This window comes from Ovis aries, chromosome 18 (assembly GCF_016772045.2).
Source record: "Ovis aries strain OAR_USU_Benz2616 breed Rambouillet chromosome 18, ARS-UI_Ramb_v3.0, whole genome shotgun sequence".
Lineage (NCBI taxonomy): Eukaryota > Metazoa > Chordata > Mammalia > Artiodactyla > Bovidae > Ovis > Ovis aries.
The window spans coordinates 4,429,899-4,456,149 of record NC_056071.1 but is presented as its reverse complement, the minus strand read 5'-3'; the positions used below and the strand labels follow the sequence as shown (position 1 = coordinate 4,456,149).

At 40.2% G+C, this 26,251-nt stretch overlaps 1 protein-coding gene and 1 pseudogene across 1 annotated transcript in view; both read right to left on the bottom strand.

The window, feature by feature from the left end:
• GABRG3 (gamma-aminobutyric acid type A receptor subunit gamma3) overlaps positions 1-26,251 on the bottom strand; it is an 833,483-nt gene that overhangs the window by 117,250 nt on the left and 689,982 nt on the right. The window contains exon 6 of the mRNA XM_027956997.3: positions 20,835-20,972. Within this exon, the coding sequence (XP_027812798.3) occupies positions 20,835-20,972 (138 nt within the window). The remainder of the gene's footprint in view (positions 1-20,834; positions 20,973-26,251) is intronic.
• On the bottom strand, positions 1,770-3,233 carry LOC114109092 (ribonuclease P protein subunit p20-like; annotated as a pseudogene).

Here is a 26,251-nt window from a genome sequence, read left to right as displayed (position 1 = left end):
CATCTCCTGTTTGACCTCTTTGAGACATTACTTTGCCAACAAAGGTCCGTCTAGTCAAGGTGATGGTTTTTCCAGTGGTCATGTATGGATGTGCGTGTTGGACTGTGAAGAAAGCTGAATGCCAAAGAACTGATTCTTTTGAACTGTGGTGTTGGAGAAGACTCCTGAGAGTCCCTTGGACTTCAAGGAGATCCAACCAGTCCATTCAAAAGGAGATCAGCCCTGGATGTTCTTTGGAAGGAATGATGCTAAAGCTGAAACTCCAGTACTTTGGCCACCTCATGTGAAGAGTTGACTCACTGGAAAAGACTCTGATGCTGGGAGCGACTGGGGGCAGGAGGAAAAGGGGATGACAGAGGAATAGATGGCTGGATGGCATCACTGACTCTATGGATGTGAGTCTGAGTGGACTCCGGGAGTTGGTGATGGACAGGGAGGCCTGGTATGCTGTGATTCATGGGGTCGCAGAGTTAGACACGACTGAGCGACTGAACTGAACTGAACTGAACTGAACTGAACTGAACTGAATACACTTTGATTCACAGACTTAACATTCCAGGTTCCTATGCAGTATTGTTCTTTACAGTATCGGACTTTACTTCCATCCTGTCACATCCTAAACTGGGCATTGTTTTTGCTTTGGTCCCATCTCTTCATTCTTTCTGCAATTATTTCTCCACTGTTCTCTGGTAGCATATTTGGCACCTACCGACCTGGGGAGTTCATCTGTCAGTGTCATATCTTTTTGCTTTTTCATACTATTCATGTGGTTTTCAAGGCAAGAATGCTGAAGTGGCTTGCCTTTCCCTTCTCCAGTGGACCACGTTTTGTCAGCCTTACATATTTCAATAATTTCTTTTTAAAAAACAGTCTTACTTTTTTGAAAGAATGGTGAAAATAAATTGTAATTATATTTTTAATCTCCCTGTAATTAGCAAAATAACTGATGTATCACTTCCCAAAGTTACTTTGCTATTTCTGTGGAATATTAAATGTCAAAGATTAGAAACCACCGCATTTATTTACCGCTTTCCTTGGCACCAGCTGCTGCCAATGGACGAGAAAAGTGAAGTTTAGAGACATTCATCAACTTGTGCAAGGTTGCAAAAATACCAAGTGCACAGATGGGAATCAAACCTAAGTCTGTTTCAAACCCATGCTCTCTCCCTCATAAGTGTACAAATACATTATAATTACAATAGTGAATTAAAACCCTGGTTCCCAACTGCAATTTAGTTTCCCTGATGTAGGCTCTCCCACTCCCATTCACTCACAGCACTTGTCATAGTACATCACTTCATATTTTTTGGGGTGATATTCTGTTTAATGTCTAACATCCCTCCTCCTCTCACACTAGACCAAAAGGACCATGTCCACTATAGGCAGGGATTCTATCTGTTTTTCTACCTCTGTGCATTCAACACCCAGCACAGTTAACATACCACAATAGAGACTATGGGTTCTGACAGCAGACAGAAACAAGTGTGTTCCTGGTTCCTTTTTTTTTTTTTTTTTTTTTGCAGTGAGGTGGCCAGGCATCAACACAACTTGAAAGTTTTTGTTGTATAGGACAATGGTTACAGACCCCAGAGATTCAGGAAGAACCACTGGTTGGACCCAACAAAAGACACTATTTCAGAGTTCTCTGGGCTGTGAGGGGACAGGCTTTTTCTGGTCGAATGTCTGTGGCAGTAATCAGTACAAGAAGAGCCACATATGAACCTAGTTTTTGGTGGGTGGGTGGTTAAGGAGGGCCAGCCTCATTTCAATTACTTGAGTGTGACCCTGAAGACACGGATGTGGATTACCAAGTTTGTGGATCTGGGTCAGTGGCTCTGCTGTATCTGTCCCTGGTTCCCGCTCACCCACAAGCTCCATGGTGGAGGTACTGGCTACCATGTACAAAGACTTGAAGCTGCCAGCCTGCAGCTGTAGGGCAATGTGGATGGCACAGTTGATAGGTAGGCCCAAGTGGTGGATGTAGATCTCAGTGCAGGCATTCTGATCCTTTGCCCCTCTGCCCAGCAGTTTCTGGCAGCAGGCCAGCTGGGCCATAAAGCCAGTCTTCTTGTAGATATAAATGTCTCTGGGCCTCCAGGTCTGCCATGGGGAAGCCACTTCTGCAGGATGTATTCCACTGGGTTGGGCTCAGCCTCGACCACACCAACTGATTCAGTTTTTGGCTATGCTGTGTGCCTCTCTCCAGTCCACAGGGCCCTCCACGTGCTCCTGGCCCCCTCCCCTGCCAGGCCACTCAAGCAACCAACTATAATACAAGACACTGCCCACAACACCCAGTCTGTAAGAAATGAAGACAAGGAACAGGGTCTACCGCAGGAATGACAGAATGCTAGCAATCCTAGCTTTTAAGAACAAGTTATTTTTCTCAGGTTCAATTTCCTTATCTAAAAAGATAGTATTACCTAACCCACTGGACTAAATTTATGGGGAAAATGATTTAATACAAATAAATTCCATAGCATGATGCCTTACAGTTAGCCAAAATTTAAACATGACTTATGAACAAAATGCTAGCTCATTATTATTCTTACAATCTTAACACTGAATAAATAGTTGTTGAATGGATGAATCTAAGCTCATTCAATTCAAAGTATGTGTGTGTGCTCAGTCACTCAGTCATGTCCAACTCTTCGCAACTCTATAGGCTGTAGCCCAGCAGTCTCCTCTGTCCGTGGAATTTTCCAGGCAAGAATACGGGCGTGTGTTGCTATTTTCTCCTCCAGGGGATCTTCCCGACTCAGGGATTGAAGCCACATCTCTGTGGTCTCCTGCTCTGGCAGGTGGAGTGTTTTACCACTGAATCACTTGAACATTGTCAGGTTCTTCTTTAATTTCATCCAGAAGGGCTTGCTGTGGTGCCACTGCTTTATCACACCGCCATCCAAAGTTTCTTTCATCTTAATTTTTTATGTAAAGGGATTCCTCAGTCTAACTGTCTGACCATAGGGCCTCTAATTACTGAATCTTATTGATACTCCAACACACGGTGCTAGTGGTTCATAGCACTTCCCATCCCCTTCCCCAGGCTCTACCTATATTGTTTGATTCATATTCTATTTCTAGATGCTCAGAAAATATTCCAAAAGATAAAACAATAATAGAATGTGGGTTCACCTCCCTGTGTGATGTCCACTTCTCCAGGAATTTGTCCCCTGAAGTTATGGTTGTTTCAACACCTGTCTCAAAACAGGTTTTAATATTACCCTATCCATTTTTTCATTTTAACTCAGGGAAAGATTTGGTGTGCTGCAAGCCGCTCAATAACCATTGGAAGCAGAACTTCACTTTTTAAATTTACCATTAAAAAAGATAAACTTTCAATTTAGAACAGTATTAGATTTATAGGAAAACTGTGAAGATATTTCATAAGTTCCTATATTCCCTAAGTCTAGTATCCATTAGAAACACATTACATTAATATATTCCATTTGTTACAGAATACTGAAATAAAGACCATATTTTATTCACATTTCCACAGTTTTTTCATAATATTCTTTCCTGTTTCAGGATTCCAATTAGGATACTACATTGAGATGGCTGGATGGCATCACCAACTAGATGCACATGAGTATGGGTGAACTCTGGGAGTTGGTGATGAACAGGGAGGCCTCAGTTCAGTTCAGTTCAGTCACTCAGTCGTGTCCGACTCTTTGAGACTCCATGAATCACAGCATGCCAGGCCTCCCTGTCCATCAACAACTCCCGGAGTTCACTCAGACTCCCGTCCATCAAGTCAGTGATGCCATCCAGCCATCTATTCCTCTGTCATCCCATTTTGCTCCTGCCCCCAATCCCTCCCAGCATCAATCTTTTCCAGTGAGTCAACTCTTCGCATGAGGTGGCCAAAGGACTGGAGTTTCAGCCTTAGCACCATTCCTTCCAAAGAAATCCCAGAACTGATCTCCTTCAGAATGGACTGGTTGGATCTCTTTGCAGTCCAAGGGACTCTCAAGAGTCTTCTCCAACACGAGAGTTCAAAAGAATCAATTCTTCGGTGCTCAGCTTTCTTCACAGTCCAACTCTCACATCCATACATGACCAATGGAAAAAACCTAGCGTTGACTAGATGTATCTTAGTCAGCAAAGTAATGTCTCTGCTTTTGAATATGCTATCTAGGTTGGTCATAATTTTTCTTCCAAAGAGTAAGTGTCATTTAATTTCATGGCTGCAATCACCACCTGCAGTGATTTTGGAGTCCAAAAAATCAAGTCTGACACTGTTTTCACTATTTCCCCATCTACTTCCAATGAAGTGATGGGACCAGATGCCATGATCTTCATTTTCTGAATGCTGAGCTTTAAGCCAACTTTTTCACTCTCCTTTTTAACTTTCATCAAGAGGCTTTTTAGTTCCTCTTCACTTTCTGCCATAAGGGAGGTGTCATCTGCATATCTGAGGTTATTGAGAATTCTCATGGCAATCTTGATTCCAGCTTGTGGTTCTTCCAGTCCAGCTTTTCTCATGATGTACTGTGCATAGAAGTTAAATAAGCAGGGTGACAATATACAGCCTTGATGTACTCCATTTCCTATTTGGAACCAGTCTGTTGTTCCATGTCCAGTTCTAACTGTTGCTTCCTGACCTGCATATAGGTTTCTCAAGAGGCAGGTCAGGTGGTCTGATATTCCCATTTCTTTCAGAATCTTCCACAGTTTATTGTGATCCACACAGTCAAAGGCTTTGGCATAGTCAATAAAGCAGAAATAGATGTTTTTCTGGAACTCTCTTGTTTTTTCCATGATCCAGTGGATGTTGGCAATTTGATCCCTGGTTCCGTTGCCTTTTCAAAAACCAGCTTGAACATCAGGAAGTTCATGGTTCACGTATTGCTGAAGCCTGGCTTGGAGAATTTTGAGCATTACTTTACTAGTGTGTGAGATGAGTGCAATCGTGCAGTAGTTTGAGCATTCTTTGGCATTGCCTTTCTTTGGGATTGGAATGAAAACTGACCTTTTCCAGTCCTGTGGCCACTGCTGAGGTTTCCAAATTTGCTGGCATATTGAGTGCAGCACTTTCACAGCATCATCTTTCAGGATTTGAAATAACTCAACTGGAATTCCATCACCTCCACTAGCTTTGTTCATAGTGATTCTTTCTAAGGCCCACTTCATTTCACATTCCAGGATGTCTGGCTCTAGGTGAGTGATCACACCATCATGATTATCTGGGTCATGAAGATCTTTTTTGTACAGTTATTCTGTGTATTCTTGCCACCTCTTCTTAATATCTTAATATCTTCTGCGTCTTTTAGGTCCATACCATTCCTGTCCTTTATCGAGCCCATCTTTTCATGAAATGTTCCCTTGGTATCTCTAATTTTCTTGAAGGGATCTCTAGTCTTTCCCATTCTGTTATTTTCCTCTATTTCTTTGCACTGATTTCTGAGGAAGGCTTTCTTATCTCTTCTTGCTATTCTTTGGAACTCTTGCTATTGATGGGAACCTGGAATGCCAGGTCTATGAATCAAGGCAAATTGGAAGTGGTCAAACAGGAGATGGCAAGAGTGATTCTTTCTAGAGGTCAACATTCTAGGGATCACCGAACTAAAAGGGACTGGAATGGGTGAATTTAACTCAGATGATCATTATATCTACTACTGCAGGCAGGAATCCCTTAGAAGAAATGGAGTAGCCATTATGGCCAACAAAAGAGTCCTAAATGCAGTACTTGGATGCAATCTCAAAAACGACAGAATGATCTCTGTTCGTTTCCAAGGCAAGCCATTCAATATCATGGTAATCCAAGTTTATGCCCCAATCAGTAATGCTGAAGAAGCTGAAGTTGAATGGTGCTATGAAGACCTACAAGACCTTTTAGAACTAACACCTAAAAGAGATGTCCTTTTCATTATAGGGGACTGGAATGCTAAAGTAGGAAGTCAGGAAACACCTGGAGTAACAGGCAAATTTGGCCTTGGTATACGGAATGAAGCAGGGCAAAGGCTAATAGAATTTTGCCAAGAAAATGCACTGGTCATAGCAAACACCCTCTTCCAACAACACAAGAGAAGACTCTACACATGGACATCACCAGATGGAGGAGCCTGATAGGCTGCCGTCTATGGGGTCGCACAGTCATATAGACTGCAGCGACTTAGCAGCAGCAGCAGATTAAGTTAAGAAATTGAAAACAAGGAATAACACTTATTTATAAAAAGAAAGTTATTTAACAAGGATCATCTTAAATGCCATTAGAACACTGTGGGTGCTTTCACATTGTGAAATGCCATAAAGCACAGTTGTGTTTTATGAATACTTATCAAGTAGTCTTAAATGTTGACACCTAATTCATGCTGCTGCTTCTGTTGCTGCTAAGTCTCTCCAGTTGTGTCCGACTCTGTGCGACACCATAGATGGCAGCCCACCAGCCTCCGTCATCGCTGGGATTCTCCAGACAAGAACACTGGAGTGGGTTACCATTGCCTTCTCCAAATTCATGCTGGATATGACCAAAAAAAAAACCAAAAAACAAAAACACAAAAAACAAAAAACAAAAAAACAAAAAAATACCACATATAGAATAACATATAGCCATGTGTGTAGGCATGTTATGACTTTGAGCTCTTTGTGTGTTCCAGTCCCACTCTCCCATTTCACTCTATCTTGAGTCCACAGTAATGGACTCAATTTCTATATATTAGAAATAATCTCATTCATTCCTGATGCACCTTCCTGAAAGCCTTAATTGTCACTAGAGGCTAAGTTTTCTCTGCAAAATTGGTTTTGGCTAAATGAATGGCTATAATAAAAATGCTTTGTTTGCTTAAAAAGAATTATGGAGAAGCTCATCAGCAAGGAAAAGTTGAACATTTGCCATGATGTTACTTTAGTATTTTAAGGGGATTATAGAACCTCTTTTTCAGATCCATTAGTTCTGGACATGAATCCTATTAACTTTGAGTTTCTACAGAAAGAAGCATATGATAACTTGGAATTCCCTAAGTGGGCTATCAGATCAGATCTCCCAAAGCTGAAATGATATTTGTGAGGCCACTCTAAAGATTTTACATAGATAGAGACTAAGAATTATGTGAGGAAACATATTGAACAATGTGTAACCCATTTGAATTATGTTGATCTTAAAGAGTATAAAAGCCAAATATTTTTTATCAGTAGATGAACTCATGTAAGAATAGGGACTTGTTTTGTTTTCATACTTGGAGATATTAAAACATAAAAAGTGACCACCAAATAAAGAAATCTCAAAAAGAGTTTATTTTTATGTTATTTATTTTGTAGAAACACATTCTACTAATAAAACCATTCCTTGATTAACATAATCCAGATTATGTCTATAATCAACAACTACCTGCTTGTGAGAATTGTGTTGTAGTTAATGCCCATCAATGGCTGACAGTGAATGTAACAACTATTAATTTGTAAGCATATAAATTGGACTTTTTAATCATCCAAAAGGATATTTTCTTTACAAATGCAGTAATACAAAGATTGACTATGGTTGTAAAGCTTTTAAAAATCATTGTTTTTGTTGTTCAGTCACTAAGTCATGTCCAACTCTTCACGACCCTATAGACTGCAGCATTCCAGGCTTCCCTGTCCTTCACTATAACCTGGAGTTTGCTCAAATTCATGTCCATTGTGTCAGTGATGCCATCCCACCATCTTTTCCTCTGTCACCACCTTCTCTTCCTGCCTTCAATCCTTCCCAGCATCAGGGTCTTTTCCAATGAGTCGTATCTTCAAATCAGGTGGCCAAAGAACTGGAGCTACAGCTGCAGCATCAGTCTTTCTAATGAATATTCAGGGTGATTTTCTTCAGGATTGACTGGTTTGCTTTCCTTGCATCCCAAGGGACTCTCAAGACTCTTCTAGCACCAGAGTTCAAAAGCATCAATTCTTTGGTGCTCAGCCTTCTTTATGGTCCAACTCTCACATCCATACATGACTACTGGAAAAAACATAGCTTTGATTATATGGACCTTTGTTGGCAAAGTGATTTCTCTGCCTTTTAATATATTGTTTAGGTTTGTCATGGCTTTTTTCCCAAGTAACAAGAGTCTTTTAATTTTTAATTTTTTATGGGCCATAGTATTGGTAAAAATAAATCAACTCATTTGAAAAAAATATTTTGCATAATGAAATGTATTATGAGAAATAAATCTGAAAAATTCTCTGTGGCAGAATGGAATTCTTTTCCTCTATAAGGATACATGTGGGATTTATGTGTAAATATTCTACTTAAATCAAATATAGACTTAATTATTGACTAGTATGCTAATTTTGTGAGGCTATTTTTTTTTTTTTTGCATTTTATCCTCAGCTATGACTGAAATACTCAATATGTCTTCTCAATCCATAAAACAGTATTATTATTCATAAATGAAATGCTCAGAGTGATGTTTTATAGACTAATAATGCCATTGTTGACATTCCATGAAATAAGTATTTTCTGGTAAAAGGAATTTGAGGAGTGCTGCTTTAAACACAGATTTATACAACACAATTCTTCCTTGTGTTTAGGGACACTGCACATCTTCAGGAATGTGCAATATGCATGTTTCCTACTGATTGCTGTGATTAGGAGACAGTTCTGCTAACACCAACCTTGGTACCTCATTAGGATACTGTGACCTGCAGAAGTAGAGAGATGCCAAGAATCCTGATCATTGTGATTTCTTCCATAGGGTGCCAGAACTGAGCCCTCCTCCTTTCTGTGCTTCTGCAGCAATTGTTGGGACACATTTATATTGACATATCTCTCAATAACTTCTAATTCCTTGTCTTCTGTGTTGTAGGCTGGAAGCTCTCCAGGGTCAAGAAGTATCCAACACATTCTAACTTTTCCATGAAACATTTTTTGCAACTAAATGAATTAATAGATAAGTGAATCTAAGAATCAGTTCAGTTCAGTCGCTCAGTCGTGTCTGACTCTTTGCGACCCCATGGACTGCAGCACGCCAGGCCTCCCTGTCCATCACCAACTAACTCTCAGAGTTTACTCCAACTCATGTCCTGAAAAATTCCAGGAATCTCTCTGGAAATGCAGGTGCAGTCTATTACTTGTATTTCCTTAGGGCAAAAAATATTCACAGGCTTGGAACAATGAATGGAGGGATCCAGTTTCAGGCAGGCATTATTCTAAAACCTGCTTTATCTAGGTCTGTTCTGACAGGTCTCATTCTCTTGGTGTGTGTGGCTTTAAGGACCCTGTTAGCATGATTCTATCACAGACTAATGATGTCAACTTGTTCAGCCCCATTTTGGAGATGGTTGGTGAACCTACCAATTGTTGTTCAGTTGTTCAGTCATGTCCAGCTTTTTGCGACCTCATGGACTGCAGCATGCCACGTTTCCCTGTCCTTCACCATCTCCTGGAGCTTGCTCAAACTCATGTCCATCAAGTCAGTGATGCCATCAAACACTCTCATCTTCTGTCATCCCCTTCTCCTCCTGCCTTTAATCTTTCCCAGCATCAGGGTCTTTTCTAATGAGTCAGCTCTTTGCATCAGGTGGCTAAAGTATTGGAGCTTCAGCTTCAGCATCAGTGTTTTCAATGATTATTCAGGATTGATTTCCTTTAGATTGACTGGTTTGATCTCTTTGCAGCCAAGGGACTCTCAAGAGTCTTCTCCAATACCACAGTTCAAAAACATCAATTCTTTGGTGCTTAGCCTTCTTTTTGGACCAACTCTCACATTCATACATGACTAATGGAAAAACCACAGCTTTGACTATATGGACCTTTGTTGGCAAAGTAATATCTCTGCTTTTTAACATGCCATCTAGGTTTGCCATAGTTTTTTTTTTTCCAAGGAGCAAGCATCTTTTAATTTCATGACTGCAGTCACCATCTGCAGTGATTTTGGAGGCCAAGAGAATAAAATCTGTCACTGTTTCCATTGCTTCCCCATCTATTGGCCATGAAGTGATGGGACTGGATGCCATGATCTTAGTTTTTTTAATGCTAAATTTTAAGCCACCTTTTAAACTTTCCTCTTTCACCTTCATCAGGAGGCTCTTTAATTGCTCTTCACTTTCTGCCATAAGGGTGGTGTGGTGTCATCTGCATATCTGAGGTTGTTGATATTTGTCCTAACAATCTTGATTCCAGCTTGTGCTTCATCCAGCCCAGCATTTCGCATGAGGTATTCTGCATATAAGTTAAAAGAGCAGGACAAGAACCTACTAGACTTGTAGTCATATTTACCATTTTGCAACCTTTTCATGAGTCAGAGCCTTGCTGTGATGAATGGGTTGCATAACTAAATGAAACCATGAGCCATGACATGCAAGATCACCTAAGAAGAACGGGTCATAGTAAAGATTACTGACAAAATATGGTCCACTGGAGGAGGAAATGGCAACCAACTCCAGTCTTCTTGTTTGGAGAGCCCTATGTACAGTATGAAAAGGCAAAAATATATGACATTGGAAGATCAGCCTCCCAGGTTGGAAGGCGTCCAATATGCTACCAGGAAAGAGAGAGGGCTGCTGCTGTTGCTTCAGTTGTGTCTGACTCTGTGCGACCCCATAGATGGCAGCCCACCAGGCTCTGCTGTCCCTGGGATTCTCCAGGCAAGAACACTGGAGTGGGTTGCCATTTCCTTCTCCAGTGCATGAAAGTGAAAGTGAAGTCACTCAGTCGGGTCTGACTCTTCACGACCTCATGGACTGTAGCCTACCAGGCTCCTCCATCCGTGGGATTTTCCAGGCAAGAGTACTGGAGTGGGTTGCCAGTGCCTTCTTCTGAGTAGAGGGCAATTACTATTAATAATAGCATCAAAAAGAATGAAGTGTCTGGGCCAAAGTGAAAATGACACTCAATTTGGATATATCTGGTGGTGAAATTAATGTCCAATGATGAAAGAACAGTATTGTATAGGAACCTGAAATGTTAGTTCCATGAATCAAAGTAAATTCGATGTGGTCAAGCAGAACATGACAGGACTGAACATTGACATCTTAGGAATCAGTGAACTTAAACGTATGGGCCTGGGTGAATTTAACTCAGATGACTGTTATACCTACTACAGCAGGCAAGAAACCCTTAGTAGAAATGGAGTAGCCCTCATAATCAACAAAAGAGTCTGAAATGCAATACTTGGGGACAACCTCAAAAATGATAGTATGATCTTAATCATTTCCAAGGCAAACCATTCCATATCACAGTAATCTATGATAAGTCTATGCCCAAAACACTGATGCAGAAGAAGCTGAGGTTGATCAGTTCTATGTAGACCTACAACACCTTATATGCTGCTAAGTCGCTTCAGTCATGTCTGACTCTGTGTGACTTCATAGATGGCAACCCCCGTCCCTGGGATTCTCCAGGCAAGAACACTGGAGTGGGTTACCATTTCCTTCTCCAATGCATGAAAGTGAAAAGTGAAAGTGAACTCGCTCAGTCGTGTCAGACCCTCAGTGACCCCATGGACTGCAGCCCACCAGGCTCCTCCATCCATGGGATTTTCCAGGCAAGAGTACTGGAGTGGGTGCCATTGCCTTCTCTGACACCTTATATAAGTAACAACAAAAAAGATGTCCTTTTCATCATAGAGGATTGGAATGTGAAAGTAGGAAGTCAAAAGACACCTGGAATAACAGGCAAGTTTGTCCTTGGAGTACAAAATGAAGCAGGGCAAAAGTGAACAGTTTTGGCAAGACAACACACTGGTCATAGCAAACGTCCTTTTCCAACAACCCAAGAGATGAATCTATACATGGGTATCTCCAGATGCTCAATATATCAAAATCAGGCTGATTATGTTCTTTGCAGCCAAAGATGGAGAAGCTCTATACAGTCAGTAACATCAAGATGTGGAGATGACAGTGGCTTAGATCACTAGCTCCTTACTGTAAAATTCAGGCTTAAGTTGAATAAACTATGGAAAACCATTAGGCCATACAGGTATGACCTAAACCAAAACCCTCATAACTATACAGTGGAGATGATGAACAGACTCAAGATTAGATCTGATAGACAGAGTGCCTAAAGAACTATAAACTGAGTTTCATAACAATATAGAGGAGCCAGTGGCCAAAACCATTCCAAAGAAGAAGAAATGCAAGAAGGCGAAGTGGTCGTCTCATGAGGCTTTACAAATAGCTGTGGAAAGAAGACAAGTGAAAGGCAAGGGAGAAAGGGAAAGATATACTCAACTGAATGAAGATTTCCAGAGAATAGTAAGGAGAAATAAGAAGGCCTTCTTAAATAAACAGTGCACAGAAATAGAGGAAAACAATAGAATGGGAAGACTAGAGACCTTTTCAAAGAAACTGGAGATGTTAAGGGAACATTTTACACAAGCTTGGACATGATAAAGGACAGAAACAGTAGGGAACTAACTGAAGCAGAAGAGATTAAGAAGAGGTGGCAAGAATACACAGATCTATGTAAGAAAGGTCTTAATGACCCAGATAACTATGACTGTGTAATCACTCACCTAAAGCTGAATATCCTGGAGTGCAAAGTCACACGGGCCTTAGGAAACATTACAACGAACAAAACTAGTTGAGTTGATGGAATTCCAGCTAAGTTAATTAAAATCCTAAAAGATGATGTTGTTAAGTGGGGCACTCATTGTGTTAGCCAATTTCGAAAACTCAGCAGTGGCCACAGGATTGGAAAATGTCAGTTTTCATTCCAATCTCAAAGAAGGGCAATGTCAAAGAATACTCAAACTACTGTACAATTGTGCTCATTACACATGCTAGCAAGATCATGCTCAAAATCCTTCAAGCTAGACTTCAGTATTACATGAACTGAGAACTTTCAGAAGTACAAACTGGGTTTGGAAGAGAAAGAAAACCCAGAGATCAAATTGCCAAAATTCATTGGATCATGGAGAAAGCAAGGGAGTCCCCCCAAAAAACATCTACTTTGGCTTCATTGACTATGCTAAAGAGTAGGATTATTTTGATCCGAACAAACTGGAAAATTCTTAAAGAGATGGGAATAGCAGACCACCTTACCTGTCTCCTGAGAAATCTATATCTGTGCCAAGAACCAGAAGTTAGAACCTGACATGGAACAATTGACTGATGCAAAACTGGGAAAAGAGTACAACAAGGCTGTATATTGTCACTCTGCTTATCTGCCTTATATGCAGAGTGTGTCATGTGAAATGCCAGGCTGGATGAATCACAAGCTGGAATCAAGATTGCAAAGGAGAAATATCAAAAGCCTCAGATGTGCCACTCTAATGGCCAAAACTGAAGAGGAACTAAAGAGCCTCTTAATGATGGTAAAAGAGGAGAGTAGAAAAACTGGCTTAAAACTCAGCATTCAAAAACTAAGATCATGGTATCCAGTCCTCTCACTTCATGGCAAATAGAAGGGGAAAAAGCGTAAGCAGTGACATATTCTTTTCTTGGGCTCCAACATAACTGGGAATAGTACTGCAGCCATGAAATTAAAAGATGCTTGCTCCTTGGAAGGAAAGTTATGACCAACCTAGACACCATATTAAAAAGCAGAGACATCACTTTGTAGACAAAGGTCCCTATAGTCAAAGCTATGGTTTTTCCCACAGGGTTCCCTGGTGGCTCCAGTTGTAAAGGTTCTGCCTGCAATGCAGGAGACCTGGGTTTGATTCCTGGCTCAGAAGATCCCCTGGAGAAGGGAATGGCAACCCACTCCAGTATTATTGCCTGGATAACTCCATGGACAGAGAAGGCTGGCGGGCTACAGTCCACAGGGTCCCAAAGAGTTGGACATGACTGAGCAACTAACAGACGCATGATTTTTTTTCAGTAGTTATGTATGGATGTGATAGTTGGACCATGAAGAAGGCTGAGTGCCAAAGAATTGATGCTTTCAAATTGTGGTGCTAGAGAAGACTCTTGAGGCTTCCTTGGACCGCAAGGAGATCAGATAAGTCAATTCTAAAGGAAATCAACCTTGAATATTCATTAGAAGGGCTTTTCATGAAGTTGAAGTTCCAGTACTTTGGCCACTTGATGAGAAGAGCCAATTCATTGGAAAAGACCCTTACACTGGGAAAGATTGAAAGGGAAGTGGCAGAGGAAGAGATGGATAGATAGCATCACCTACTCAATGGATATGAATTTTAGCAAAGTCTGGGAGATAGTGGTGGACAGAGGAGACTGGTGAGCTGCAGTCCATGGGGTTGCAAAGAGTCAGACATGACTTAGAGACTGAACAACAACAACCTAGATAAGAATTTTCCTCCAGAATCTGGAACAAATCCTATGATTCTCTCCAATTTGTGCCCAACGTTATATTACTTATCTGCTCACATATTGTTCCAAAGGCCTTAGTTCTTTCTCTTTTTGCTTTTGGAATCTGTTTAACCCATATAACACATCACTTACAAGACTTGTTCATTTGACTGACAGAAAGTGTTTTAAATATATTACTTTCTTTCTCTTCCCATTGCCTCTTTTTGACTCAAATCTCATGATTTCTTGTATCATCCCTCCTAAATGATCTCCTTGACTCAAATACTTTTGTCTCTAGTTCATTTAGGAGTATATCAGTAGAGTCAAGCCCCATATATGTACTTCATATAAATCAGTTAATGACATGGACAATGTCCCCTACATGGAATAAGATCAAAACATAAATATGATAAATACATACAGTTATATGGTAGATAAGATCAGCTTGTGAATGTTGAGAGTGCTAATAAGGTAGTCAGTATAGGATGCAATGAGACGATATTTCCTGAGACTAGATTTTTTAAAAAGCATGATGCAGTTTGTCAGTCAGAAACCCTGAGGAAGGGTGTCTATTGCATAGACAGAAAATAGCTTGTCCAAAACCATACAGTGAGACCATGATTGGTAAGGTTGAAGCAGAGTCAGAGAGAAGGTGGTGGGTGACATGTTGGGAACCATCATAGGCTAGATCATGTAGAGCTGTATAGTGCATTGTAAAGACTCTGGCATTTGCCCTAAGCAGAAGCAGGGGGAGGGGGGTCATGGAAGGTTCTGAGCAGAGAAATGTCAACTTCAGTGATGAAGAATAATCTTTTGATGGACTGTAGGTGGTCAAAGCTAGAACCAAAGGGGCAAATTAGGAGATTAATGTTATAATTGAGGTAAGAGATTATGGTGACTCAGATCAGTAAAACTGGGAGAAAATCCTATATATAAAGTACAGCCAACAGCATTTTCTGATACATTAGTTATGAAATGTAAGAAAAAGAGAAGAGTTGATGATGACCTTGAGGGTTTTGGATTAACCATATCAATGATGGGGGAGCCACCATCTGACAGGGGAAGACTACATGGGAAGTGCTTATTGGCATTGATTTGGGACATGTAAAGAACAAGCAATTGGATCCACAAGGCTGGAATTTCTGAGATATTTGATCTGGGGCTGCATATGTAATTTTGTAAGTTAACACCGTGGAAGTATGGATGAGACTCAGGGGGGAAGTGAGTATAGATAGAAAACAGAGACCTGGGGCACTTTTAAAGGACTATAATGTGGAGAAAGCAAAGGTACAACAAAAATGCGGAGAGACTGCAGTGGGAGAATATTCAAGAGAGGAGTCCTAGGAGACAAGAGAAGAGAAAAAAGAGAGAAAGATGAATAACGGTGAGAGAAGCATTGTATAGGTCTCTGGCAGGTGCTGAGAACAGTGCTGGTTAAGAAGTTTAGAATGAAAGCCCACTGAGGTAGAAGCCCTGGAATCAGTGAGACTACACAATTCTTTAGAAGGATTTGCTTCAAAGGGCACAAATAGGACAGTAGCATGTAGAGGAAGCAGAATGGGAATAACATTGCGTTGGGCATCTATTGCCCCTTCAACTCTTCCTTCTACTATTTCTACCAGCTTTATGCCTAGCTTGCTGGGCTGCCTGGACCACACTAGATGTTTTTCAAGCTTCAGCTTCTGGTTGAGCTCGACAACTGCAGGGAAGGAACAGATATTGTGAGGAGAGAGAGGTTGTGGCATTTATTCTTAGCTTACCTGCCTCAAGGCTGCAGGCTGGATGGATATTCTGCCAAAGCAACAAATGCTGAAATCCTTTTATGGAAAATTCCAGTAACCACTCTCTGTTCTTGTTTCTTCAGCCCTGAAGTGGTAACTGCTCCTCAGTATCACTGATTCAAGATTACAGCAATATGCCTGTATATTCCTATTGCTGTTGTTTAACAAATAACCACTTAGTGGTTTAAAGCAGCAAAATTATTGCATTTATAATTCTTTAGAAGTCTGGCATGTAGTTTGCTTGGCTAAAATCAGTAGGGTTTTGTTCCTTTCCAGAAGCTCTAGAATTCATTTTCTTGCTCTTTACATTGTCTAAAGCCACCTACATTACTTGGCTGGTTCCCTGATTACACCAACTTCAAAGCCAGCAGCTTTGTAACTCTATGCTTTTCTTCGGGAGTTGTTTCTCTGTCTGACTCTCTTCTGCCAACCTCGTCACAATGGGCCCTAATCCAGGATGCATCTCCATCTGAAAGTCAGCTGGAAAGCAACTTTATTCCATCTGCAACCTTAATGCCATTTACCATGTAACACGATGTACTCACAGGTTTGTGGGATTAAACATAGACCTCTTTGGAAGCCATTAGTCTGCCTGCCATAATGTCTTATTGAAATATATGCTAAGATCTGCCAGCAGCAAATAGCTCCTTCCTTTTATTAAATTCTTCCTAGTTACCCACTTTGTGCGTGTCCTTTGTTGCCTACTGGAGACCCAACCAGAATAAACTTTTTTTTTCTTTCACTTTTTGTGAAACAACAGCTTGTTTTTAAGTTTTTAGAGATAATGACACTGCAGAGACTAAAAATGTGGCAGAAGAGAGAGGGAGATATATTGGAGCAATCCCTTGTATAAGGTAGAAGGAGCAGGACCTAGTGCACATATGGATAAGCAATGGGTGTTCATCTGCAATACTCTGCATGAACAGGTAAGCAAATATGTTGGATGTTCTCTGATTGCTTTAGCATTTTAGGGAGAATTAGTGGCAAGATCACCAGTGGAAAATCAGGAGGAAAGCAGAGATGTCAAAGGTTGAAACCAAGAGCAAAATAGGAACTAGCCATCTAGGAGTGTAGGAGAATAAATAGACTAGCGTTTGCATTTTAATTGAAGTGATATTAACCCTAAAGGAATTTTGCTTTTGATGGGAGATGAAAAATCTTGGATATTACCATATGTAGGAGAAGGCAATGGCAACCCACTCCAGTACTCTTGCCTGGAAAATCCCATGGACGGAAGAGCCTGGTAGGATGCAGTCCATGGGGTCACGAAGAGTCGGACACGACTGAGTGACTTCACTTTGACTTTTCACTTTCATGCGTTGGAGAAGGAAATGGCAACCCACTCCAGTGTTCTTGCCTGGAGAATCCCAGGGACGGGGGAGCCTGATGGGCTGCCATCTATGGGGTTGCACACGACTGAAGCAACTTAGCAGCAGTCGCAGCAGCAGCCCTCTAAAAGGCCATGGAACATGAAAAGCTAAGTCAGAATATCTGTAGTATTAATAGTCCAAGGGACATAATAATGAAAAAATATTTTAAAATATGCAATGAATAAAGTATGAAGTATAAAGTATAAAGTATGAATAAAGTTTGAAAAACTTTGGACTAGCAAAATACAATATGATTACCTTAAGGCTCACTTGAAATCATGGAAGTGGTGTGTTTCTATGTATTTATTTTTTGTCCCATAATGCTGTTTGGGCCCAAGTGTAGAGTGGGCAGAGGGCTGGATTTAACTAGGGTTGTGTTTCATGCAAGAGAAAGGGGAAAGAGAACTGAAGGACTGTGCAAAAGAGGGACCATAAATGACTGATCAAGGACCTTCCAGCAGGAAATAAGACTTAGGACATTCTGAGCTATTGCAGACAGGTATGGGAAGAAGTGTTGCCTCTCTGGAGCCCACTCACTCTTATCTTCAAAAAGCTTGTGATTTGTTGAAGAAAAGTGAGTTTGATTTTTTAATGTAAATTTACTTATTTATGATACACTTTTTGCTTATTTTCTAAAGGATACACAATGAAAATATTTAACATGACATGAAGCTTCATATATAAACAGGGATGATAACTAAGAAGAACAGATGGAGAACACTCTTCTATCACACCAATACATTCATTGACTTTATGGGAAGACTCTGTTTGCCATGAGTGAGTAAAAGAATTTTGGGGAGATGTTAATTTTCTATTCATAAAAAAGTACTAATTTCTTCTGTCTTCCAAGCAATTGAGTTCAATATAATGTCTATCTGTAATGTTGATATATAAATTCCTAATTTACACATTAACCTGTCATGTCTAGCATGTTTTTCTAGTAAAACTGAAAGCTCCTATCTGTCATGAATGTTTTTCATACTTTTTTTTTTTACCCACAGTTCAGTTCAGTTCAGTCGCTCAGTCGTGTCTGAGTCTTTGCGACCCCATGAATTGCAGCACGCCAGGCCTCCCTGTTGATCACTAACTCTCGGAGTTCACTCAAACTCACATCCATCGAGTCAGTGATGCCATACAGCCATCTCATCGTCTACCATCCTCTTCTCCTCCTGCCCCTAATCCCTCCCAGCATCAAGAGTCTTTTCCAATGAGTCAGCTCTTCACATGAGGTGGCCAAACTACTGCAGTTTTAGCTTTAGCATCATTCCTTCCAAAGAACACCCAGGGCTGATCTCCTTTAGAAAGGACTGGTTGGATCTCCTTGCAGCCAAGGGACTCTCAAGAGTCTTCTCCAATACTACAGTTCAAAAAGCATCAATTCTTTGGCACTCAGCTTTTGTCACAGTCCAACTCTAACATCCATAAGTGTTGTAAGAAGGCATTAGAGGGCAGACACACTGAAACCATAATCACAGAAAACTAGCCAATCTGATCACATTGACCACAGCCTTGTCTAACTCAATTAAACTAAGCCATGCCATGTGGGGCCACCCAAGATGGACAGGTCATGGTGGAGAGGACTGACAGAATGTAATCCACGGGAGAAGGGAATGGCAAACAACTTCAGTATTCTTGCCTTGAGAACCCCTTAAGCAGTAGGAACAGGAAAAATGTTAGGATACTGAAAGAGGAACTCCCCAGCTTGGTAGGTGCCCAATTTGCTACTGGAGATTTATGGAGAAATAACTCCAGAAAGAATGAAGGGATGGAGCCAAAGCAAAAACAATACCCAGTTGTGGATGTGACTGGTGATAGAAGCAAGGTCCGATGCTATAAAGAGCAATATTGCATAGGAACCTGGAATTTTAGGTCCATGAATCAAGGCAAATTGGAAGATGGCAAGAGTGAACATTGACATTCTAGGAATCAGCGAACTAAAATGGACTGGAATGGGTGAATTTAACTCAGATGACCATTATATCTACTCCTGCAGGCAGGAATCCCTCAGAAGAAATGGAGTAGCCATCATGGTCAACAAAAGAGTCCAAAATGCAGTACTTGAATGCAATCTCAAAAACAACAGAATGATCTCTGTTCGTTTCCAAGCCAAACCATTCAATATCACGGTAATCCAAGCCTATGCCCCAGCCAGTAATGCTGAAGAAGCTGAAGTTGAACAGTTCTATGAAGACCTACAAGACCTTTTAGAACTAACACCCAAAAAGATGTTCTTTTCATTATAGGGGACTGGAATGCAAAAGTAGGAAGTCAGGAAACACCTGGAGTAACAGGCAAATTTGGCCTTGGAATACAAAATGAAGTAGGGCAAAGGCCAATAGAGTTTTGCCAAGAGAACACACTGGTCATAGCAAACACCCTCTTCCAACAACACAAGAGAAGACTCTACACATGGACATCACCAGATGGTCAACACCGAAATCAGATTGATTATATTCTTTGCAGCCAAAGATGGAGAAGCTCTGTACAGTCAGCAAAAACAAGACCGGGAGCTGACTGTGGCTCAGATCATGAACTCCTTATTGCTAAATTCAGACTTAAATTGAAGAAAGTAGGGAAAACCACTAGACCATTCAGGTATGACCTAAATCAAATCCCTTATGATTATACAATAGAAGTAAAAAATAGATTTAAAGGACTAGATCTGATAAGAGTGCCTGATGAACTAGAGATTTACACCTTAATCTAGTCATATGAAACAAATTATTATGGAGTTTTAAAAGCCAATAAATTATTTATATTAGCAAATAACTAGATCGGAAGAAAAACTGACTTGAAACCAATCTACTCCCCAAATCCTGTTAGAAAAAAATGAATTGCAAAATAGTGAACCATAGATTCTTATTTGGGAATTACCAGAAAACAAACCAAAAACATCCATAAAACAAAAAAGTGTATTTAAAGACATTAATAGGTGAAGCATCTCTTTCGTCTAAATACATGTTATAATATGCATATAATGTTCACTTAAAGCCAAAATGGTGGATAATTGTTGTGCTCAATATATTGAAAAAGAGACAAAGTTCAAAGGAAAGGAAGAAGCTAGAAACTGAAACTCAAAGGACATTTCACATCAGCTTTTTATTTTGTGTGTTATATATAGTATCTCATGTTTGTCATGTATGTGGAAAGTTGTAGAACTCTTACCATTAGAGAAATTGGCTTATATAAATCTGGTCAGTGATGAGAGGATTTATTGACATAATGCAGTGATAAGAGGATTTATAGACATAATGCCAACATGGTCTCAATTTAAAAGTATAAGGCAATTCTAATCACCCTTTCCCCATCACAATTAAAACATTGAACATTTTTGACTTTAGATCAGCTGTCTTGCCTCAAATATTACTTAGGAATCATGGCTGCCTGAGTATAATTAGCCAAAACACACATAGGAAGGAATTCTACATGAAAGATATGCCTTAGGCATCAAGGAAAAAGTAAGAGGGTTGGTTTATTTTTATGTTTTTTGAGGATTACACTTCTTTAAGTTATCTCTTACCTGCTGATGTTTGCACAATTTCCGTGGTGTTTCTGAGGCCCATGAAGTCAAACTGATAAAGCCGCCAGGATTTCTGATCAGCTGCCTCAACTGAGTTTTTTCTCCATCTATAAATCATTTCTTCTTTGGGGTAGCCATCTAAAAATGCAAAACAAATATTAATGCTTGAAGACATAGGATTGTAACGCATTAAAGTCAAAATTATAATTCTGATCAGTTAATAGGAGTTGACATTTCAGTCCATATTTAATCATTAACTTTTCCTCATATGCATAGAAACTCCAAAAATGAATGGGAAATGGCTACTTAACCCAGAAGATTTTTGCTGCAGATCTTCACAGTCAACAAAAGGTGAACAGCCACAAGCCATGTCTGTGTGAATATAGAATATATCTCTCAATGTGGAGGGCTTGGTTGTAGTTGACATTCAAATTATAGACCTGATCTAACTGCCTGGCTCACTCTCACCAGAACTTCTAAACTTTTCCAGAGCTGAGTCTGTCCAGATCTCAGGAAAGACAAATTTACTTTTTTATTATAAACTTTATTATATATATAGCTTTTCTTATTTATTACATATTTATATTTATTATTATTGAAGAGTAGTTGATGTACAATATTCTGTAATTTGTTGCTGTTGTTCAGTGGCCAAGTCGTGTCCAAATGTTTGCGACTCCATGGACTGCAGCATGCTAAGCTTCCCTGTCCATCACCAACTCCCAGAGCTTGCTCAAACTCATGTCCATCAAGTTGGTGAAGCCATTCAACCATTTCATCCTTTGTCAAACCTTTCTCCTCCTGCTTTCAATCTTTCCCAGCATCAGGGTCTTTTCCAAGGAGTCAGTTCTTCACATCAGGTGGACAAATTATTGGAGTTTCAGCTTCAGCATAAGTCCTTCCAATGAATATTCAGGACTGATTTCCTTTAGGATGGACAGGTTGGATCTCCTTGCAGTCCAAGGGACTCTCAAGAGTCTTCTCCAACACCACAGTTCAAAAGCATCAATTCTTTGGCACCAGCTACCTTTAGAGTCCAACTCTCACATTGATACATGACTACTGGAAAAACCATAGCTCTGACTAGATAGACCTTTGTTGGCTAAGTAATGTCTCTGCTTTTTAATATGCTGTCTCGGTTGGTCATAGCTTTTCTTCCAAGGAGCAAGAGTCTTTTAATTTCGTGGCTGCAGTGACTTTGCTTTTGCTCCTCTTGCACCAAACGCATTAATTTTCTCACTCTTGAGAATAATGCTTGCCATGGATTTGTTGTATATGGCCTTTATTATGTTGAGGTATGTTCCTTCTATGCCTACTTTCTGGGGAGTCTTTATCATTAACCAGTGTTGAATTTTGTCAAAAGCTTTCTCTGCATCTGTTGAGATCATCCTTTTTTTTTTTTTGTCTTTCAACTTGTTAATATGGCCTGTCACATTGGTTGATTTGCATATACTGAAGAGTTCTTGCATCACTGGGATAACACCCATGTGATCTTGATGTATGATCCTTTTAATGTATTGTTGGATTCTGTTTGGTAGAATTTTGTTGAGTATGTTTGCATCTATGTTTATGAGTGATATTGGCCTGTAACTTTCTTTATTGTGATATCTTTATCTGGTTTTGGTATCAGGGTAATGGTAACCTCATAGGATGGGATTGAGAGTTTCCCATCTTCTGCAATTTTCTGGAAGAGTTTGAGCAGGATAGGTGTTAACTCATCTCTAACTTTTAGAAGAATTCGCCTGTGACGTTAGCTAGCATTGGGCTTTTGTTTGTTGGAAGACTTTTTTTTATTACAGCTCTGATTTCTGTGCTTGTGATTAACTTGCTGAGTTCAGTTGCTCAGTTGTGTCTGACTCTTTGCAACCCCATGGACTGCAACATGCCAGGCTTCCCTGTCCATCGTCAACTCCCGACGCATACTCAAACTCATGTCCATCGAGTTGGTGATGCCATCTAAGCATCTCATCCTCTGTCATCCCCTTCTCCTCCTTCCTTCAATCTTCCCCAGCATCAGGGTCTTTTCCAATGAGTCAGTTATTTACATGAGGTCGAAAAAGTATTGGAGCTCCAGCTTCAGCATCAGTCCTTCCAATGAATATTCAGAACTGATTTCCTTTAGGATTGACAAGTTTGATCTCCTTGCAGTCCAAGGAACACTGAAGAGTCTTCTCCAACACCACCACAGTTCAAAAGCATCAGTTCTTCAGTGCTCAGCTTTCTTTATGGTTCAACTCTCACATCCATACATGACTACTGGAAAAACCATGGCTTTGACTAGATAGACATTTGTCACAAAGTACTGTCTCTGCTTTTTATTATCCTGTCTAGACTGGTCATAGCTTTTATTCCAAGGAGCATGCATCTTTCAATTTAGTGGCTACAGTCCCCATCTGCAGTGATTTTGGATCCCAGGAGAATAGTCTGTCACTGTTTCCATTGGTTCCCCATCTATTTGCCATGAAATGATGGGAATGGATGCCATGATCTTAGTTTTTTTAAATGTTGAGTTTTAAGCCACCTTTTTCACTCTCCTCTTTCACTTTAATCAGGAAGCTCTTAAGTTTCTGTTCACTTTCTGCCATGAGGGTGGTGTCACCTGCATATCTGAGGTTATTGATATTTCTCCCAGCAATCTTGATTCCAGCTTGTGCTTCATCCAGCCAGGCATTTTGCATAATGTACTCCACATATAAGTTAAATAAGCAGGATAATAAAATACAGACTTCAGTCACTCAGTTGTGTCTGACTCTTTGCGACCCCATGGACTGCAAAAAAAAAAAAAAAAATCTTTTTTGTAGAATTCTTCTGTTTACTCTTGCCACCTCTTCTTAATATCTTCTGCTTCTGTTAGGTCCATACCATTTCTGTCCTTTTTTGTGCCTGTCTTTGCATGAAACGTTCCCTTGGTATCTCTAATTTTCTTGAAGAGATCTCTAGTCTTTCCCATTCTACTGTTTTCCTCTATTTCTTTGTGTTGATCACGGAGGAAGGCTTTCTTATCTCTCCTTGCTATTCTTTGGAACTCTGCATTCAAATAAGTGTACCTTTCCTTTTCTCTTTTGCTTTTCACTCCTGTTATCTCAGCTATTTGTAAGGCCTCCTCAGGCAACCATTTTGCCCTTTTGCATTTTTTCCTTGGGGATAGTCTTAATCACTGCCTTCTGTACAATGTCACACATCTCTGTCCATAGCTCTTCAGGCACTATATTAGATATAATCCCTGGAATCTATTTGTCACTTCCAGTGTATAATCGTAAGGGATTTGACTTAGCTCATACCTGAATGGTCTAGTGGTTTTCCCTACTTTCTTCAGTGTAAGTCTGAATTTGGTAATAAGGAGTTCGTGATCTGAGCCACAGTCAGTTCCTGTTCTTCTTTTTTGCTGACTGTCTAGAACTTCTCCATCTTCAGCTGCAAATAATCTAATCAATCTGATTTTGGTATTCTCCATCTGGTGATGCCATGTGTAGAGTCATCTTTTGTGTTGTTGGAAGAGGGTGTTTGCTATGACCAGAGTGTTTTCTTGGCAAAACACTGCTGGCCTTTGCCCTGCTTCATTTTGTACTCCAAGGCCAAACTTGCCTATTACTCCAGATATCTCTTGACTTCCTACTTTTGCATTCCAGTCCCCTATGATGAAAAAGACATCTTTTGGGGGCATTAGTTCTAGAAGGTCTTGTAGGTTTTCATGGAACCATTCAACGTCAGCTTCTTTGGCATTATTGTTTGATGCATAGGCTTGGATCACTCTGATAATGAATGGTTTGTCTTGGAAATGAACAGAGATCACTCTGTGACTTTGGTCAATGCACCCAAGCACTGCATTTTGGACTCTTTTGTTGACTGTGAAGGTTATTCCATTTTTTCTAAGGGATTCTTGTCTACAGTAGTAGATATAATGGTCATCTGAATTAAATTTGCCTGTTCCAGTACTTTTTAGTTCACTGATTCCTAAATAGTCAGTGTTCATTCTTGTCATCTCCTGTTTTACCACTTCCAATTTACCTTGATTCATGGACCTAAAATTCCTGGTTTCTATGCAATATTGTTCTCTACAGCATCGGACTTTACTTCCATCACCAGTCACATCCACAGCTGGGCGCTGTTTTGGCTTTGACTCCATTTCTTCATTCCTTTTGAAGTTATTTCTCCACTCTTCTCCAGTAACATATTGGGCACCTACCAACCTAGTGAGTTCATCTTTCAGTTTCATGCTTTTTTGCCTTTTCACACTGTTCATGGTGCTCTGAGAGCAAGAATGCTGAAGTGGTTTGCCATTCCCTTTTCCAGTGGACCACGTTTTGTCAAAACTCTCCACTTTGACCCATCCATCTTGGGTGGCCCTACGTGGCATGGCTTATAGTTTCTTTGAGTTAGACAAGGCTGTGATCCATGTGATCAGTTTGATTAGTTTTCTGTGATTGTGGTTTTCATTCTGTCTGCCCTCTGATGGATAAGGATAAGAGGCTTATGGAAGCTTCCTGATGGAAGAGACTGATTTTGGGACAAACTGGGTCTTGTTTTGATGGGTGTGGCCATGATCAGTAAATCTTTAATCCAATTTTGTGTTCCCTCCCTTTTTTTTTTTTGGCCTGAAGGCAAACTATGGTAGGGATACTGAAGCTAATGGTGACCTCCTTCATAAGGACTTGTTCAGGCACCCTTGTATTCAGTGCCTTTGACCCTGCAGCAGGCCACTCTCTATCCATGCCTCCACCGGAGACTCCTGGACACTCATTGGCAAGTCTGGCTCAGTCTCTGTGGAGACACTGTTCCTTTCTTCTGGCTCCCGGTGCACACAAGGTTTTGTTTGTGCCCTCCAAGAGTCTGTTTCACCAGTTCTGTGGAAGTTCTGTAATCAGATCCCCCTTGCCAAAGGAGTTTTCAGTCCTGTTTGAGTACCACCTACAAAATTTAAGTTTCACATGCTCATGTAAAATATGAAAGTAATCTGTATCTTATGTTAGAGCTGTAAAAAGAAATTTGGAAAATACGACAGTTGTTACTATGCTAAACTGCTTCATTTTCAACAGTTCAGAGAACAACGTATGAACAGATGTACTCATTTTACAAACTAGTCACCCTAATGTGGGCCTGGAGAACAGAAAGAGACATGAATGAACTCACTGAGATGGGGAAAATACAGATTCTCTATCTTGTTTTTGGTGATGGTTACATGTATGTTACAAATGTGAAAATGTTTGCATTTTATAGCACCTAAATTATGATCTCAAAAGAAATTCAACTGTCTTTTTAGGTCATGGACTGGGAAACATGGCCCACTAACTTTCATCTTACCAGATATTTCTCAATATAGCTCTCATTTCATCTTTTATCATCTAGAATCAATGTCTTATACTAAACTGATGTTGACCAAAATGCAAAAAGAAAAAAAAAAAAAAACTCTGATTTTAACT